Below are 20,398 nucleotides of genomic sequence, written 5' to 3' on the forward strand. Positions count from 1 at the left end.
AAGCTCCCTGTTTGGAAGAACTACATATGGAATTTGGTGGGTGAAACATGTTTGTAAATAAACTTATCATAGATACCAGAATTTCAATTTTGTAAGTGCTCAACCCTCAACCTAAACACATACCGTAGTTGTATAACAAGACAACATTAGGACAACCTGTGGAAATAAGTTGGAAAAAGCTCAACTCATCAAATCGGCAAGAAGCATAAAATTAACTAAAAACCAAGTCAAAAGTAGATATCCAAGAGTACTAACAGTTACTAAGAACTAATTCAAGCAAGAAACAACTAATAAGATAAATCATTTTCTTTAAGAGTAGAGTATCAGTCTCATTAGTCGAAGGTTTAATCAGTTGTCAGTACATCGGTATTGTCCTTGTTTATGTAATATGTTCTTTAATTGTCAGTTTATAAATTCATAAATTATAAAGAAACCAAGGTTTTAACTGCATGAGACAAAGCAGATCTTTGACGGATGTAGTGTTTTTATGTCCTTTATGATCACATACCATATATCGGGGTTTTTTCGCGTGTGTTTAATTTTCGCTTTGTTCGCGGCTGTTACAGAAACGCAAAAAATTTGACACTCCGTCATTATCCCTGAGAATATCAAGATTTGTTTTATTAGAAAGCTTCATATATTATCATTATACTGTTCATTATCGATTCTTTTGCGTTGTTCGACAGATCACAAGAATGGACATACTTTATTAAGATCTCTGTTTTCATTACGATTAAATTGGCTAATCATACATGCCACACCTTTTAGCAACACTGCAATCAGTGACATGTTAAAAATTGTTAATTAGTTACGATCGATTGATTGGTGTCAAAACCAGAATATTTTGCATAAAATGTGAAAATAGAAAAAAAATAATTTACAATTACACGGATATTTGTATATCTGTAATGATCAAAACCTTCAATTTTTAGCATGCCCTAATGGCCATGTACATAATTTACGTTACTTGAAAGTTCTGTGAATTATGCGTATTTTCGTTTGTAATACTCATATAATTTATTTGTACTCCATTAGCTGTTGGTTAATCAAGTTTTTTTTAACAATACGATACAGTTTTTTTTTTCGCGTGTATTTTCCCATTCAGCGAAAATTATACACAGTGAAAATTTAGCCTGTCCATTTTGTCATCAAATCGCGAAAATAAGCCGACGCGAAAAAAAACTGATATACAGTATATCTGTCCTTATTTAATTATTCATTCATCCATGTTTTGAAAAGTTTGGATTTACGCCTTATTGATGGAGGTGAAATACAGAAAATCGCTTCGGACGAATAAAATTATAAAGTTTATTTTCATTTTTTATCTAACTTCACTGAGGAATATCATGACATATTAGAGGGTGTACAATCGTCAGATGTAAAAGTAACATATGAATAAAATAAGATTTCCAGCGGCGTGTGGTTTCGTTTATGAAAGTGATGATCCATATATTCTATGTGTTTATTGCTTTTCATCATAGAAGACGGAGAGTACTTTTGTTTTTGAATAATCCATGCAATCGCAATATTTTTTTGTAGTTTGTAATAAAAATAAGAAGATGTGGTATGATTTTCAATGAGACAACTCTCCACAAGAGACCAAAATGACACAGAAAATAACAACTATAGGTAACTGTACGGCCTTCAACAATAAACAAATAGATATAAGAAGATGTGGTATAAGTGCCAATGAGACAACTCTTCATCCAAGTCAAAATTTATAAAAGTAAACCATTATAGGTCACAGTACGGTCTTCAACACGGAGCCTTGGCTCACACCGAACAGTAAGCTATAAAGGGCCCCAAAAATTACTAGTGTAAAACCATTCAAACGGGAAAACCAACGCTCTAATCTATATAAAAAAACGAGAAACGAGAAACACTTATGAACCACATCAACAAACGACAATTACTGAACATCAGATTCCTGACTTAGGACAGGTGCAAACAAATGCAGCGGGTTTAAACGTTTTTTGTCAGCTATAAAAGGCCCCGAAATGAAAAATGTAAAACAATCTAAACGAGAAAACTTACGGCCTAATTTATGTACAAAATAATGAACGAAAAACAAATGTTACACAGCAACAAACGACAACCACTTCTTTTATTCAATTATGTCTTGGGATTCGATGTAAATGTACACAAACTGCCAAAATATCACTTTATATATTTAACCTGACAAACTTCGACTAAACAGTTGTTTGTTAATTTTTGCAGGTTAATGTAATGTCATCCACAGTTATATTCTTTTATAATATGTCTTTATGGTATCTTGCTTATTTATATGACAATTAAACTATCATAATTTTGAACAAGTGAATTTCTAGTCAAAATTATGTCTTTTATCATATTACCTTCTGGTCCTTCTAGATAAACAGTGATGGAAGCACATACGTAAAGAATTTCCGTTTTAATACAATAACATAAACTTAATAATGAATTTTTTTATTTATGAAAATACTATATGTGTTACCTTCCTCAGATTTTATTGAAATGCAAAAAAAAATAACAATTATAATAATAATGATATTATTATAATGAATTGAACTCAATTAAGTGCAACGTGAAATTAAACATATGTTACATAATATAATAAATTTCCTGTCAAGGTGAATGGAAGGAAATGAACAAATCATTTTGTGTTTTTTTTTTAATTTTGAACTCCGATAAAAGGAAATATAAAATAAAAGTCAAGTATTGTATCATGATGTATAGATAATGGTAAGTATTTTACATTTGAAATATATATGTTTTTAAGAAATAGTGAATATTGAAATACCACAAAGAGTAAAAAAATTATAGAAAACATCATATCTAAAGAACAATGGGGGAAGTAAACGACATTCCAGAAAACCCTAAACAGAAAGCCATATACTGAATTTCCACAGATGTTTTTGAAGGGTTAACAGTTACTGCGAAGGTAGATATTGGAACTTATTTAAAAGTATAGAATTGTTTAATACTTTCCCAAACTGAAGTTGATATTATGCTACTACCAAAAATAATGTATAAAGTTTGGTTATTTTTGTTGTTTTTTTTTCCAATCTACAGGTTGTTTAACTTTTCAGATTGTGTAAACATTATATTTTATTTAAAAAAAAAGGACTTTTGTGTGAAAAGAAAGATAGTTGATATAAATAAGAAGATGAGGTATGAGTGCCAATGAGACAACTATCCATCCAAGTCACAATAGGTAAAAAGTAAACAATTATAGGTCAAAGTACGGGTTTCAACACGGAGCCTTGGCTCACACTGAACAGAAAGCTATAAAGGACCCCAAAAAGACTAGTGTAAAACAGCAGACTTTATTGCAAATATTTTATTTTTTTTTTCAAAACAAAAACTCAATATAGGTAGATAAATACACAGACATCTGTATTCGTATTATATAACTTTGATATGCATACTCTTTTCTATAAAATTATTCACATGTACTTTTGGATTTTTTTTTGTTTTACGTTTGACACATTGACTTGAATGTATGATTATAATTGAAAATAAAGAATGCTCCTTTTTATTATTATTATTATTATTATTATTATTATTATTATTATTATTATGATTATTATCATCATTATTATCATTATTATTATTATTATTATTTTTATTATTATTATTATTATTATTATTCTCATCATAATTATTCGTGTTATTTTTATTATTTAAAATCTTTATCAATTTCTAAAGAAATACAAAACTCGGTTTTGAAGTTTTGCTTTACCTGTAATTACACAGAGGGCAGTGCATACCTATTTTTACAATCATCTTGCTTTTAGCGCTGTAAATATAATAAGTTCAAAAGTAAACTCATTGGTCATTTTAATAGTGTACTTACATGATTTTACTTTACTACTATTTGAATTTACAATCCCTATTTCATTTCTATTTTTGCTTTATATTTTTAGGTTTTCACAAACCTTTAAAGGATGAGAATTTCACAACTGTTTAGTGTTTTCCTTGCATTTTCAGGTAAGATTTTAAACAACCGTTTGTTTCAAAATGTCTTATCATATATTTCTTTTCAGACGACTTTTATGGAGTTTGAACTTACCAATCTTCTGTTCTGGATTTAAGAACAGAAATTGCTGGCCTTCTCATTATAATTTAAAATATTACGAATGACTCAGTGGTTTGACACGTAAGGCAATGTGTCTCCCCTCTTTTTGTTGGTACATATTTGTTTGTGCCTTCTCTTCTGTCGGAATACAGATGAAAATAATACTATACATATTTTGCCTGGTTATCTATCATATGAGGGAAGAAGCAACTTTGTTGTTCATGATAATTAGAATAGAGAACGGAAACGGGGAATATGTCAAAGAGACAACAAATCGACCAAAGAGGAGAAAACAGCACAAGGCTACCGATAGATCTTCAACGAAGCGCGAAAATCCCGCACCCGGAGACTGGTTTCAGCTGGCCCCTAAACAATAATGTATAGTTCAGCGACATGGACGCCACACTGGACTCTGAAACATACAATTGAATCAAAATCTTAAAAAAAACACAATTAAAACTGACAAAGGCTAGTTCTTGCCTTGGGACAGGCGCAATATACTATGTATCATTATTATTACATGTACTTTTAATTTGTATGGTCATTTCGAAATGACAATTAATGTATATGATGTCTTGATATTTTAAAAACATTTAAGTAGAAATATTACAGAATTGTTGGCTGTAAAAGTGTTGTATCATTTTGAAGATGATACAGTCATTTTACCATGTGGTCAATTGTCAAATGAAACGATAATATGGCAGGGACCAGTAAATTACTCTACTTATGGATATGGTGAAATAATAAATCCAAAATTGTCTAAATCTACAAGATTATCTGTTATACATGAGAATGGAAGTCTTCAGTATAATTTGCAAATTCGACATTTTTCTAGTGAAGATGAAGGGCACTACAAATGCATTAGAGGCGGATCATTGAAAGGTGTAAAGGAGGAATTCTTTACTTTGACAATTGGAAGTAAGTATTTACAAAAGGTATACATATACTTCAAAATCTCTTCCATTTCAAATTTTCCCTTTTTGATAAAAGACAACATTGTTGCACATCATACTATTCTACTAATTAAACAATTTGTAGCAAACGTAATTGCACCAGCATACACTCGTTAGATACAAATTTGTAAACATATTGTTCTGTGTTTGCAAGTTGTTAAATTACTTTGTAAAGACAAGACTGGCACAAGCACCTGACGACAGACAAAGTCATTCTTTTCTTTTTCGTTTTCTTTTTGTCAGTCTTGAACAAGCAACAATGACATTGCAAAAGACAACCACACTAAACTAAATCTGAATAAAAGGAATATCTTATTATTCTTTAAAAACAACTGAGAACTGTTTTGTCACTTTTAAATCTTTCATAGACGAAACGTGCATCTTGCGTTCCAAAATATAACCCTGTTATCTTTGATGAGTTCTTGCACAGTCATTGACAGTCAGGAAAATCGTTTAATGAAATAGGCAATACACCTTTGTCTTTCATATTTGATGTATGTCATATCAGTGGACGTACAAATACCTAAAGGTTTTAAAATGTATTTTATAAAAGAAGTTACTCATTTATTTCAACTTGCACGGCTCAAATATTTACAGGTTAACTAATAGACAAATATTTTATGATTTGTTTATACAATACACTGTACCAATGTGAAAATATTCACGGACTTATTATAGGACTGTAAGCTTAAGGACAAAACATCTACATTCTTCTCTGTGTTTTTAATGATATTTTACTCAGACATTGTAGTTATTGTACTATGAGTTTTACTATATCCTGAATAGTACATGTGTTGTCGTTCTTCTGAAAAAGTGTATTTTGGTTAAGGTTTCTTATGTTGAATAAAGCTCTATTTTTTAATATTGCACTAGATTTTATCAATAAATGTATGATATACTTCAGCAAGGCCCATCAACTTAAGGATAGAAGAGGAAGATTCTCAAAACATCGTGTATGGATATCTGAATCGTGTATTGAAATTAAGTTGTACTGTTATTCATGGGATTCCAAATGGAAAATTAGTTTGGATGATTAACAATAAAACTCTTGAGGAAGAAACATCAGCGTTGTTAGTTTATTCATTCAAACCGAAACAAGAAGACCATTTGCAAAATTATACATGTGCGACAAAAAGCGATATATCACAATATTCTATGGAGCGCACTGTTCAATTGTTTGTCTTCAGTAAGTACTTATCTATATTACATCCATGATTTGTTTGTTTCTTACTTAACACTCCAGATTTCTTTGATTATTTTCTTACCGCGTGAATGTTACAATATGAAATGTCTTTAACAGAATTACCAAGTAAATTTATTTAAAAAGAACAGTATTATAATGAAAGTATGAAGAAAAACAGAAAAAAAAATGTTGGCTTAATCTTAATTTCAAACCTGGTGGTAAAGACTTGGATACAATTTATAGTGATGATTGGGCTCGTTGTTTGGCTGTTATTTTGAGGGTATTTAACTAAGAAATTATGCAATTAGGTGTGAGTAATCATATTTGTCGTTTAATTATTGAACATTAATTATTGAGAACATAATATGAACGTGCACGTAAAGGTACAGTTATATCATGTTTGTAGCATGTAAATAAAATCAATTGAAAACGACAAGCACAACACAAATAAGTGTGAGGGGTTTTTTTTTGGGGGGGGGGGCGGCTGTATGAAATATATGCTAAGTTCTTCACTTTACATTCAGGGATTTGATCTGATATGCAATATGTCTTAATCCAGTATTTACTTATTCATATGTGTGATAAACCCTACAACCATTTCTTTAATTTTATAGGTAGGTTTGTTTTCCAGTTGATCGGCATTTATCTTTGTGAGATGATCCTTTTGTGATTCTTATAAATGGTTTTCTAAAAAAACTGAAGACTCTGTAAAAGTGGATTATTGATCATTACATGTATAAGGTCTTTAGATTTTCAAATGGCTTTTTTATACACATAAAATTGGGTCTTTGCATTCCAAGGAGCACTAATTTTCCCAAACTTTTCTAATTACTATTCAAATTAAAAAAAAAAAAAAAAAAACTCATACTTTTTGTGCGTCCGAAGCGTTTTTTCTTTTTTTTTTTTTTTTTTTTTTTTTTATTAATCAGGAACTCTTGAGCCTTAATATCTAAAAACCAGAAATGTAAAAATACACAGTCGTGTAAGAAGCTATTAGACCAAAATGACCCCCCCCCCCCCCCCCCCTCTCCCCTTAAATGACCAAATTCATCTTAATATGCGTTCTAAATTATTATTTTCAGGTCATTTCTGTCGTTTAGCTTCATAAGGTTCTCTGTATTGATACATCACTGACTTTCCAATTTTTTAGCGCTTTGGACCCATACAAATTATAAAGTGTTATGTAAGACGAAAATGAATATAATTTGTAGATCAATTAAATTAAGAATTATTTATCGAGACATTGTATGTTGAACCTATATTGTTGTTGTAATCTGTTTTGCACTCAAAATTTGTGTTAACATTTTCTGTAATCGTGATTATGTACTATTTTTTAAATAGTGCTGCCGATTGTTTCGATTTCCTTCAACAAAACCCTGGGTATTCCTGAAGGAGAAGATTTGTCATTGTATTGCAACTACAGTTCAAACCACGAAGTGAAAGAATTGAAATGGGAGAAAATGTTCCCACATAATAGTCAACTGGATGAACGATCACCGTATTTAAACATTAAGAGCATCAATAGACAAAATGCAGGAAAGTACAAATGCACCGTTACAAATATGGCCGGCATCGCTTCAGACATTGTGACCATTGAAGTATACTGTAAGTTTCATGATTGTAAATTTCACAATAAAATAATATTAAATGGCCAAAAGCTACATAATTGCATATGATGCTTAATGCTCCTACGCATAATTTTCAAGGTCCATGAAATGCATATAGATTAGGAAATCAGAAAATATTCACATGTATTAAATCGCTATTTTGGAAACTTATTAAACGATCTTCATCGGAACAATTTGGGATTTCCTTTAACAGGCCTGACTCAGTACAGACTGTTTCAATAAAAATCAGTGTGTTATAATAAGCGTACCAAACCTCCACACTGAAGTCATCGTCGTATATTATTCTAAATACTCGTAGTCATGTTCGTCAAGTCACTATGTTACAAGTACCTGATTTTAACTCCAAATTAGCTGCTGATAATTGCCCCTTTGAATAATTAAAACGAAACAATTTCACCAAAACACAAAAAAAATTACGAATTCAAATATACAATACAATTTAACTGATAAATTTATCAAATCTGTACAATTTGCAGCATAAAATTTGGTTAAAAAATTTAAAACAACAGAGAAGCAAGTGAGTTAGATTCAAGTGGGTCTATTGAAAAGCATATGCACCATTAAACAATAGGAACACAGGAAAAAGCGACTTTGTCTTGATCTAAAGAGTAAACTCTGCAAATAAAACAAACGCAATTTGATAAAAGTGTATGGCAGATTTACCTTTAACAAACATTCACTTCATTTTAACAAAACAATATTTGCATTTATGTATATATCAATAATTGAGACAAAAACATCTAGATTTAATTACGGTGCACTTTAATTATAACCTAAAATCTAGTATAAGAAGAACTATATATGTGCACTTAATATTGCAGATTTACATGATGATGTAGCTCTTTTGTCATTCTATTATATATTGAAGAACCTTTCTCCATGATTAAGCATAAAGTATGATTTTTCTTCCATATATAAAAATCTATGTTGATTTACGAGATTTGAACATCGGTAAACTACTGTCGCCTCAATTTACCAGATTGTTTGTTTATAACTTAACAGATCCTCCAACGATACATGTTACATTTGAAGATCGTGGTAGTTATAAACAATTAAACTGTTTAGCTAATGGAGTACCAGATCAATACATCTTTACACAGTGGGAACATAGGTCTGACTATTCTGATCTGATAAGATATCTTCCCGACAATGGAATTGGTAAACTAATACTTCCAAACACTATGGGAGAGACAGATCGCCATCACGACAGAGGGTTTTATATTTGTCACGCTTCTAATAATGTGTCGTTGAATGGTAGCAACTCTTTTATTCGTGGAGAATTTTTTCTCAAAGCACGAGGTGAGGTTTTTTTTTCGACTCTTTCTTAAGAAGTTAACTACCAATTTGATAGAGCATGCTGTTTTATTGATATCAAATGTTACAATCAGAGAATAACTAAAAAATGAAAACAACACGTTATTAATTAAATGCGTCCGAAGCGTTTTTTTGGATTTACCTTCATCAGGAACGCTCAAAGCCGAATATTTGAAAGCCAAGGATGTATAAGAACCGAAACAGTTGAAGAGCTTTATGACCAAAAGTACCTAAAAATAGCCACATTCATCGAAGGTCAACTTTGCCTGAGGCAGACGAAACCTCCCAAATCACACCTAGGAAGTATCATAAAGTTTTCAACAGTAGACAGGTGTATATATATTCCAGTGAATTATTAATAATAGGCATTTTATAAAATCGATGAAATTTCAGGATTTTATAATATCACTGAACTGATGAGTGATCTTGTGAAATCCCCGATTTGGACAAGGGATTGTACAAAATCACTCAAGCAATCAAGATTTATTTACGGATTCTTTGATTTTTTAAAGGGAATTAGTAAAAAATATTTTTTAAATAATTGTAAAATGAGCCTACAGCAGTAAAAGAGATTACTTTAACGGTACCAATTTTCATGCACTAGATGTGCATTTCAACAATTGATGAATGATTGCATATCATATATGTCGAATTTTGTTTTGAAAATTATGTACATATCTCATTTCGAAGTTCTAATATATTTGACCAGTATTTTACTATGAAGTCAACATATTAAACATTTTAATATAACAATCTGTTCTTATTGAATTATGAATAGTGTACATAATTTGCCTTTAGAGACTTTAACCTATTTCATTATTTCTCCAGGGAAACCGTATTTTGTTACCTCTAACAATAACACGCAATATGGAATTAAAGGTCAACATGGTCACCTTACCGTTGACTTTGTTAGTTTTCCAGAGTTTAAGAACATCTCTATTATTGGTGGTGATATGATAAATTCTAGCGACAACTATAACCTGGAAACTATGAGAATAGTGGACAAAGTATATAATAAAACTGTGTATGTGAATGGCAGTAGACTGGTCATATCAATGAACATTAAAAATGAAAATGACTTCCGGTCATATACTATAAAACTGAGTAATCAGTTTGGATCAACCACCTTCAACATTTCCCTTCGTTCAGCAAGTAAGATATCATTGTTCTGTAAAGTCTTGTAATATTTGCTATACTTCGTTATTTGTTTTTAAATATAAATGCAATAAAAGAAACGTTAATATTAGTTTGTTTTATTTCAAGTGAAATATTTTACTGTTATGACATGTATGGAACGCTTTTTAATATACACCTAATCTCACTAGTAAATAGTTCTGTCAATTGAAATTGCTTTTATTTCCAGTTTGTCTTGTTTTAACTGGACCTGAAAATATAACCCTACTGCTGGTTGATAATTTGTTTAACTCGTTATACTCCTTCTATGTTTGGAAATAGAATGCTGTTAACATAACCACTGATAAACGGAAAAGTGCATGACTTGAGGTAGATATTGTGACATTTTAGTGATATTTATACGCATTAGAAAAATTTTGTCGCGCTTTAATACTGCAGAGGCATGTAAATTTCTTTAACTCATATACTGAATTGCCAAATTGAAAGCTCATTCAAAAAGAAAATAAGAATATCATCTCGTAAACATGATATGTTTTTGCTTTTGCAGGTTGTCCTGAAACACCAGAAATTATGAAGATAATGCCCAGGGAAAGTAAGGTAATTGTCCAGTGGCGTGCAAGGTTTCATGGTGGATTTCCACAGTCATTCTTCATCCAGTATCGTAGACGTGATGTTCAGTACTGGAATACAATACCTGTCTCAGATCCCAGGATGCACATTGATTCTATCGATGGACTTACTCCTAGAACTGAATATTTTATTCGAATTTACTCCAAAAACATAAAAGGGAAGAGTAATTTTACAGATGTAATTCTTATCAAAACAGGTAAATATTGTCATGAAGAGGGTCTTGTAATTCTATGAACTAAAACTTAAACTTATACCATAATACAGAGAAACAAAGAGAGCCGAATTTGGTCGTCAAGATGAGCGTCTTGTTTATGCATGCGCCATTCCCACGATACTCAGTAAAATAAAGTAAATAAAAGAGAGGCGAAAGATACCAAAGGGACATTCAAACTCATAAGTAGAAATAAACTAACAATAGCATGGCTAAAAAAGAAAGGGACCAACAGACAAACATCAGTACACAAAACACAGCATAGAAAAGTAAGGACTGATCAACATATGTCATGTATATATAATGAGAAAATAACGAAATATTTGAATTATGTTTTCGTTTAGGAATTACAAATGACAGTGACAGTGAAAACCTTGTATTTTTGGTATTGATTGTTCCATTTCTAATAGCAATTGGTGTCCTGTATTGGCAGTATAAAAAGGGTAGGTTTCTTGTTTGAAATACTCAATATGCTACAATCACATATGTTTACAAAGATGCCTTAAATTTTAGGAACAACTGCTGAAAGGGCTGCAACATCAATATAAAATTCTGGTACATTACTAGACAAAGCAGACGAATGCAACGATCGACTGCTAAAATACATACGTTATGTGGTCAAGTTGGCTTAGTGTTCTAGTGCATATGTAGTTACCGCGATGTTTCAGAAGTATGTGTTTAAATCTATGTGAGGCAAGGATAAAATTTACGACCTTCAAATTTGCCCTTCTTATATTCTGGTATACATAAGTATATATTTATGTGTGAGTGATTGCCTTCTTTAGGTCATGATAATGATTGAACTATCTCAAATTATGATTTTTTGTTATGTTTTGTATATATGTATATATCATAACCGATAACAACATTCTAGATATGAAGATTTGAAGAGTCAAGATATCAACTTTGTGTGTTCTTGTTCATAAAAATCAATTTTGTTTTATTACTTTTCCAGGAAACTTAAGGGCACTTGAGAGAACCAGGTAGGCTTTCCTTCAATTTTTCATAAAAATGTTGTCTCCTGTCCAATACATATACAACATTGTACCGTCTGCTATTGTTGAATCCTACACTAACAAAATATATTGAAAAAAACTAATATTTTTTTTGCATCATATGACTAAAATAATATTAATTTCACCCAAAATGTTGGAATTAACGATACGATGCTGCAATAATGTTATTTCAAACAATTCAATGAAAAAATAGAAAGTTTAATGTTTTTTTAAAATGTTTCTAATTTGATTTTCAATAACTTGTTTAATGGCATGTTTCTCTCATCTACATTCAATCTATTTTAATAACCATATTTTAATAGGTATGTATTTTCTTTTTAGTTGCTTCAAAAGGCAGCCAATTAACAACGAAGGTATGCTTTGCAATACACTCTATAATTATTCAAAATGACTTGACTAAGTTTTATTTTTTTATACAAAAAAATATGCATATTTGGAACTGTCATTCTAAATTAGATACATAGGTGAAATTGACAATTTGATGTTTAAAACATAAATTGAAATTGTCTTGCCTTAAACATTGTTTTGTTTACAGTCAAACTTTCTTCTGATATGCACCATTCGTTGCAAAAAAAGATTTTTGGGCATTTGAAATGTTTTATGTCTTCAGTAGAAGTCGTTCTTGCAAAACGTTTAAGGTTAAGTTAGAATCTCACCTGAAAATAATTAGGTACAATCACAGATTGGTAGTCGTTTGACAGGTACATGTTTAAACCAATTCTTTTGTAGAAATAACTTTCCAAGTTCATGTAAACTTCGTTTTACATTTTAACTGTTTTTTTGTTTTTTTTTAAGTTGGCATTGAGGGTGTTGAAAACAATGTTAACGAGATGCAGAACAATATAGAACAGAATCCAGTCGCACAGAACTTAGATGTCCTTGTATATTCTTCTATCGACAGACGAGCACATCTTAGCATAGGACAGACCGTATCCTATTCGACAACACCAAAGAAGAAACCAAATTATCTGGAAAAACGCAAAGTGAATAAAGGTAAGATTGTGAAATGTTATTACTTCATATGATGTGTCATCCTAACATTCTTACATTTATATGTAAGTTTCGTAATTGCTCCAACTCAACTTTATTGAAAATGTTTGATTTCATGTATTCTATATAAATAATCACATAATTTGTATTTATTAGTAATATACTATCGCTGTCTTACCTCTGGCATAATGATAAATACTTTCGAGTACAATTAAGTAAATATCAGTGCAGCATAGGAAACTAAAAATACGTTTTAAATATTTATAGTTGCATCCTGCAAACTGTTTTAATTATTGTTTGATGTCATTGTTAGTGTATAGGTAACAATAATAAACTGAAGGAATTGCATCAATGCTAAAGGAGCGCCTCCTTTTTGTTTTTAGGTCCGAATAACTTTCTGTTTTTTTCGTTTATTGTTATTGTTTTGCATATTTTGTTCTTTTGTTGTGCCGTTACAATAATGTCCCGGGATACGGGGAGGGTTTGGAGCAAACAAACTAGTTTAACCCCGCCACATTCTATATCTACCTGTCCCAAGTCAAGAACCTGTAATTCAGTGGTTATCGTTTGCTGCTGTATATTTGTTTTCGTTCATTATTTTGTACATAAATCAGGCCGTTAGTTTTCTCGTTCGATGCTTTTTATAGCTGATCATGCGATATGGGTTGTACTCATTGTTGAAGGCCGTACGGTTACCTATCATAGTTACATGTAATGTCTGTGTCATTTGGTCTCTTGTGGAGAGTTGTCTCATTGACAATCATTACACATCTTCTTATTTTTGACTTTGCCATTGCTATATTTGTGGATTTGCATTTTTTTCTCAGAGTTAATTGATCTTAATGTATCTACATCGAAAATAAGAAAGTCATTTCATAAATTTAATAGTATCAAAGAAATAATTGCTAAGTCGGTAATACCCTCGAGGTTTACATGTAACAGTCCACCAGCAGCGGCATCGGCCTTGTACTAGAAAAATTAGCATAACATTTCGTAAATTTATGAAGCTCACAATTGCCTTTTTTTAAATACAAAAATCGTCAGATTTTATTTTTTGGTGCAAAATATTATTTTGAATGCGATTACGATCATACTGCAGGTTAAAGTTCCTGAAATTATTCAAAATGTTTCTCTTTAGTAGTTGAATGCTTTTCTTGAAAATGATATTATTTTAGCAAGGGCATTGCTATTGTAGCTTCTGTTGGGCAGGCTAGCGGAACTGTGAACACTGCGACCAAGAAGGTTCGTTTAATTTACATAAAGATTGGCAATTTTATATCCCTTTTTCGTCATATACATTTTGCAAAAACTATCAGCAATATGGAATATCAAATGAAACTTGAAATAGAACATAAAATTCCAAAAGAATGGCGAAAGATACCAAAGGGACTTTCAAACTTATAAGTCGAAAATAAACTGGCAACAAATACCAAAAGACAAACAACAGTACACAAAACCCAACATAGGAAACTAAAGACTGATCGACACGAATCCCAACAAAAACTGGGGTTGATATCAGGTGCTCCGGTAGGGCAAGCAGATCCTGCTCCACATGTGGCATCCGTCGTGTTGCTCATGTAAGTACAAACTCTGTTATAAGTTTTATTCGCTAGGTCACATTCGGGAAAAGAAGACGGGATTGTGTTTACAAAATTCGAACGTATCCGTCGTCATCAGATATTCCAAAACGGTCAATCAACTCGTCATTGCGTCCGATTTACGGACAGCAGTCAACGAACAGCGAAAAAAAGATAATAGAAAAGAAAAATATAACTCAACTTGTTTTTTGGGGTATTTTTATGGGGAGAAGGGGAACACTACGATGTCAAAAATACAATAATATGAACAGTTTGAATATGCAGTCCTCTTTTTTTTTCTAGGGTCTTGATGAACTTAACGTTATTGATGTTATCTTTGAAACAAAACCAAACGAATACAAGTTTCAAATTCATGGTAGTAAATACAAAACAAATTATGTTGACAAAGATTTCTCAAAAGAAGTATGTTCATTCGCAGATAGTCACAGAGAGAGTGATGATGACTTCACAAGCACGTGTGATGTAGAAATATGAAGAAAGGATAAAAGTGACAAATACAAAATCTGAGTCTTTTTATTTGTGTTGATGTTTCAATCATTAGTTTCTTCATAATGGATTTTGCGTTAGTTTTTTTATGTGATTATATAATTATTTTATAGAATTTATATCTTTTGACTTTTTTGTATTATTTTATAGTTCTTCGTTTTTTATAATAAAAAAAACTTATTTTTACAATATAAATATTTTCATTTGCAGTTTTATTTCAATGCATTTGAATTTGAATGCAGAAAAGCGTTGCAAAAAAAGGCGGGAGATACTAAGTGGACATTCTAAGCTTATCAGACGAGAAAATCTGATAATTCTCATGCAAAAAAAAAGGACGACGAAAAGACTAAAAAAAGTTTAAAACACAACATAGAAAACTAAAGATTGGGCAACTACACAATCCTCACCAAAAACTAGAGGTGCAAGAAAAAGGGTTTTGTACTATGTTAGTGTTTTCTAAAAAATTCATGTTGTTTAGGTTTATGAAAAGGTCATGGGAAGAAATAAGCGCTTACAAACTGTTGTAAATATGTCAAGATCGTTCAACTTAAAAATACGCTTGTTTGACAATTCCTGTCGGGAACTTGCTCAAGTCGTAAGCACAAAACGCATCTTTTCCGATTCCATTTTTTTTATTGTGCGATGTTTACGGTTTTAATATGCATTTTTTATTTGTTGCAGGTTATATAAAAAAATGTTTAATGATATGATACATATATAATGCCAGTTCTAATGACATTTAGAAATTATCTGTTGAGACTCCTTTGGTGTCAATGTTTTTAATTCATAAACTCATTCAAAAGAAATGCACCAAGGTTAAACAAAAACGAAACGAAGCGCATGGATAAAATAGTAACGTATTAATTGAGGAATGTTAACTCCAAACGAAGGAGCAGATGCAATGTTAATTAAATGGAAAGTTTGTCATAGATTTCAGTTGGAGGTCTGTGTAAACGAAATGTATTATACATTATTAAGTTCGTGCGTTCAATTCTCTTTTCCGAATTAATATTCATCAGGTATGCTCAAACCTAAACATGTGAAAGTCAGAGATGCGTAAATACGCTGAAACATCATGAGCTATGTTAATAAAAATGACCTAAACAGAACGAGAAAATCAGTTTAAGGTCAAATCTGCTGAGGGGGTTATTTCATGGAAAGATTCAAAATACAAAGATGACTTTCTAATTTTGGCAGTATCCTTAATCTCAAGTTCACTAGGATATTTGAGATGCAAAGATATCATCATTATATCTGGAATTAAATTAAAGTTCTTGACGAGATGTTATTTGCTTTTTTGTCGTGAATGAATTCTGCATCATATTTGTACAAATGAAAGTCGGCTAGTAGCACAATAAGTATCCATTCGAAAACCGACTGTTTGCTGAAATATCAATTCACTTATTGATTATCAACATATATGTTGTCAATCAAAACGTCCAGCATTTTGATGAGATCATCTTCGTTTTCTTGTGTGTTTGAATCGGTGTGGTTCTTTTATTTACTAATAATTTGAATGACCTATAAAAACAGGAATGGGTAACTGCATTCAAATTTGTAGAAAAAGTTTTGTTTATTGAGACGATATATTCGATATTTTATTTTAGCATAAGGAATAGTTGTGTGGAGCATAGGGGTTGACGATTTTGGAGAAACTCTTAAAAATTCCGTTCTGAGTGACACAAATTGTTGTATATACCTCATCACAAACTGTTTTAAAGCCATCTTTTGTTGTGCAAACAAATGTGTCTGTTTGATTTCAGACAAGTTTCCTAAATAGCGTTCTAGATTGATCTCGCTTTAGTGACATTGCCGCGCGCACTGACATTTGTATAATATATTTATTCTATTTATCTTGTTTTATACCTTTCGAATTACAACAACCTATGATCAAAAGTAACAAAATATATGGGGTCTAATTGAAAGAATTAAGTTTTCGCTAATTTGTCAGTTTAAGAACGACATTTGCATGGTTATATGACAAGTAGGATTTGTTCATCAAAAAGATAGGTCGAGTTGTATGTCACAAAAATCCTTAAATACTATGTTGTTATAATAGTTTTGGCTATACGTTACAATATATTGTATTATGATTATAAATCGGGTAAAGTAGTCTGATTGTAGTGATTAAAATACTCTATTTTTATAATTTTAGTGCAGGTCAATGATTTGTATTATATCTGCCCGATAACGATTGAACTGATCACATTTTTAAATATATTATTAACTAGGCTTTCAAAATTAAAATAACCGACGATAGGGTTGTTTTTATTTAAAATTACTAAAGTAGGTTTGACGATGAGTTTCCTTTAAATAAATCCTTTTCGAAATTGAAATATGTACTTTATGTTTGTCATACAGCCCATCGAATGTCCAATACGAAAGGTATAAAAGAAGTAAAATTTAAAACATAATTGCATCCCATTAGCTCCAAATGGACAACGACCAGTTGCGTTCAGCAGAAAAAAAAATCATTTGATCGGTTTTGGTTAACTTAGATGATAAGTTATAGTTGACAAATGTATTGTACTTTTGTCTCTTTCTACCTTCATCTGTCGTGTGTTCCAAAATTGTCGATGTTTTAAAATGACATTAACAGTCATTAAATATTTGTCAAGGTTACCGAAACAGGAATTGATCTTATGATTTGTCACGGCACGTGATTTACAAGTTTACGTAGACATGCTCAAAACATTTCGTATATCATGGCATTTCGCGAGTTTAAATAACAAAACTCCTCACGATACTTGAACATCTTTTTAAATTCACAGACATTTAATGGTGGTTGGTAATTATTAAAATTTCTTTTCAAGTCTTTATAAAAGATACACAAACCCGATAAAAAAGAGTAAACATATGTCCTTACATAATAAAACTTTGTTTCTTTGTTCTTGTTTTTACAATGCCTTCGTACAATAATGAATTTGCAGCTGACATGACGAAAATTTAAAAAACAAATATCTATCTGACACAATTTAATTAAATCAACATAAAAACTTTCATGTAGTTCCGTTTTGTACTTTACGATTGACTAATCTTTCAAAAAAGTAACAATAAAATGTTTGAGTTTTGTTTCCTGTATCTAAATATAGTTTTATCTAGATAATGTTATATTTATATAGATTTTGATATTATATAAATATACTATTGCACCAGACTTTACAAAAACTCTATGCGTTCGGAGCGCCTTTTTTGGATTTACTTTTATCTGGTCCGCACAAAGCAGAAAAATTGAAAGCTGGAAGGATGAATATTAAACCACGATAATGAAGAGCTGTACGACCAAAAGGACATAAAAGTGCTAGCCGAGTTTGTCTAAGGTCAACTTTGCCTGGCGGAGTTGAACCTTAGTTTCTAATTTCTAATTTCAACAACGGAAAATTTAAGATAGGTTTGCTATAAATCATGTCAGTACCAAAGCACTTACTACTGAAATCGACAAAGTGCTAGCAAAATGAAAAAATAAAAAAAATCCATTGTATGCATTAGAATATATATTTTGTTACGTAGCGTAACAACCTCACGTATACGAACTGTTTGCTGCCTTGGCGTATAGTTGTAGTGAATTTATTATGACAATACATGGAAACAGATAACAGGAATCGCAAAAAATATAACAGAGTATAACAGACCACATTAACAACCACCACTATACCCCTCAGAAAAAATACACATAACAAGAAAGCCAAACCACAGTGAACAAAACATGATTCAGATAGAAATAAGTGTAACCACAACACTGGGTTTCGACAGTATGTAATATGTCCCATTATACACAAAAAACAACATCGCATAGACTGTATATGATTTGTTCACAGTTCGTATATGTGTTTCTTATCAATCGTTCGTAATTGAATTGCATGTGTCTGAAATTGTCAAAGTTTATATTTTAACTGTATTTCATAACCGATCATTCAAAGATTTTTCACATTCTGTTCAAACTTCATTTGGTTACTCTGTCACATAATATTAACCTTTATTTCTGTAAATGCCCTCCCCTAATTACAAAAAGATATTAGAAACACAAATTACTTTCCGTTTTAAGACGTTGAGATTGGTGCGTATATCTTATGGTCTCTATCTACTTCATTTAATAGATACTAACTCTTGAAACATAAAGTCCATTTAAAAGAACGATATAGAGGTACTCATTTGTAAAGCTTATCAAGTAATTTGATCTCTTAGTAATATACGCATCAATGTAACAAAGGGTCAACAGTTGAGACAGTATGTATTGTCAAATATATGACAATATGCCTTTGTAAGATTTACAATATGTCAGTATGACTTTGTACATTTCAGAAAGGTATAATAACAACTTAGTAATAATTATATATCTGTAGACAACGGTATAATGGATCATTTATTTTTAAACGCTTTTTATTCAATATATCCAATACATTAAATACCAATTGACCTTGACCCGCCTATATTGTCGTACTTAAGACTAGACATAATCTTACGAAGAAGACGTATTAAATGACAAGTATGATTATGCTGTATTTATCAAAGTAATTCAGAAGCTTCACACTTGAACAATTTTATACTTCATTGTCAAGGTACAAGGATACGCTGTTTCGTTAAACCAAAAAAATCCTCAAAATTACAGGTTTTTTCCTTTTAAACAGATCGTCTGGATATTGCCCACAACAATGACTGTTGGATAAATGTCATTGTGCGTGGCAGCAATACACCGATACAAAACACCAAACCGCATGTAGAGGTTAACATATTTTTCAAACTGTGATCAAAAAGTAAAGCAAGTTCTTAACACACTAGTATTTGAATAAGTTACACAGACTTGAAATCAATGAACATAAATGCACAATATTATAAGTAAGTTAAATAGAAAATATACTGCGGTCCTACACTCTCATATCGACAGGTTTACGTCTATATTTCCTACTGTAAGAAATTCACTGCAGAAGTAGTTCACACATTGTTGTCAATATAAAGGAATTGTATGCGACTGTCATACAAGTGAGAGGTTTAGCTAGCTATAAAATCAGGTTTAATCCACCATTTTGTACATTTGGGAATGCCTGAAACAAGTCAGGAATATAACAGTTGTTGTGCATTCGTTTAATGTGTTTGAGCTTTTTGATAAGGAACATTCCGTTTTGAATTTTCCTTGGAGTTCGGTATTTTTGTTATTTTACTTTTTACATATGTTCAAATCTCATAAAACCATGAGGCAT

General features: G+C 31.1%; 1 protein-coding gene across 5 annotated transcripts in view; it reads left to right on the plus strand.

The window, feature by feature from the left end:
• Window positions 1-2,731: 2,731 nt before the first annotated feature.
• The window catches only part of LOC127712260 (neural cell adhesion molecule 1-B-like), a 210,506-nt gene continuing 192,839 nt past the window's right edge, over window positions 2,732-20,398 (plus strand). Inside the window, exons 1-14 of one of the 5 annotated variants that reach the window (XM_052218613.1) lie at window positions 2,733-2,920; window positions 3,906-3,969; window positions 4,670-4,975; window positions 5,915-6,196; window positions 7,535-7,798; window positions 8,824-9,120; window positions 9,964-10,287; window positions 10,817-11,095; window positions 11,455-11,553; window positions 12,066-12,093; window positions 12,448-12,479; window positions 12,922-13,119; window positions 14,312-14,358; window positions 14,997-15,409. In XM_052218613.1, coding sequence (XP_052074573.1) covers window positions 3,927-3,969; window positions 4,670-4,975; window positions 5,915-6,196; window positions 7,535-7,798; window positions 8,824-9,120; window positions 9,964-10,287; window positions 10,817-11,095; window positions 11,455-11,553; window positions 12,066-12,093; window positions 12,448-12,479; window positions 12,922-13,119; window positions 14,312-14,358; window positions 14,997-15,188 — 2,391 coding nt within the window. In that variant the 5' untranslated portion in view covers window positions 2,733-2,920; window positions 3,906-3,926 and the 3' untranslated portion in view covers window positions 15,189-15,409. Of the gene's footprint in view, window positions 2,921-3,905; window positions 3,970-4,669; window positions 4,976-5,914; window positions 6,197-7,534; window positions 7,799-8,823; window positions 9,121-9,963; window positions 10,288-10,816; window positions 11,096-11,454; window positions 11,554-12,065; window positions 12,094-12,447; window positions 12,480-12,921; window positions 13,120-14,311; window positions 14,359-14,996; window positions 15,410-20,398 lie in introns of those variants that run through there. The other 4 variants (XM_052218617.1, XM_052218609.1, XM_052218614.1 and 1 more) reach the window with 4 other exon arrangements.

This window comes from Mytilus californianus, unplaced genomic scaffold (assembly GCF_021869535.1).
Source record: "Mytilus californianus isolate M0D057914Y unplaced genomic scaffold, xbMytCali1.0.p SCAF_8, whole genome shotgun sequence".
NCBI classification, from domain to species: domain Eukaryota; kingdom Metazoa; phylum Mollusca; class Bivalvia; order Mytilida; family Mytilidae; genus Mytilus; species Mytilus californianus.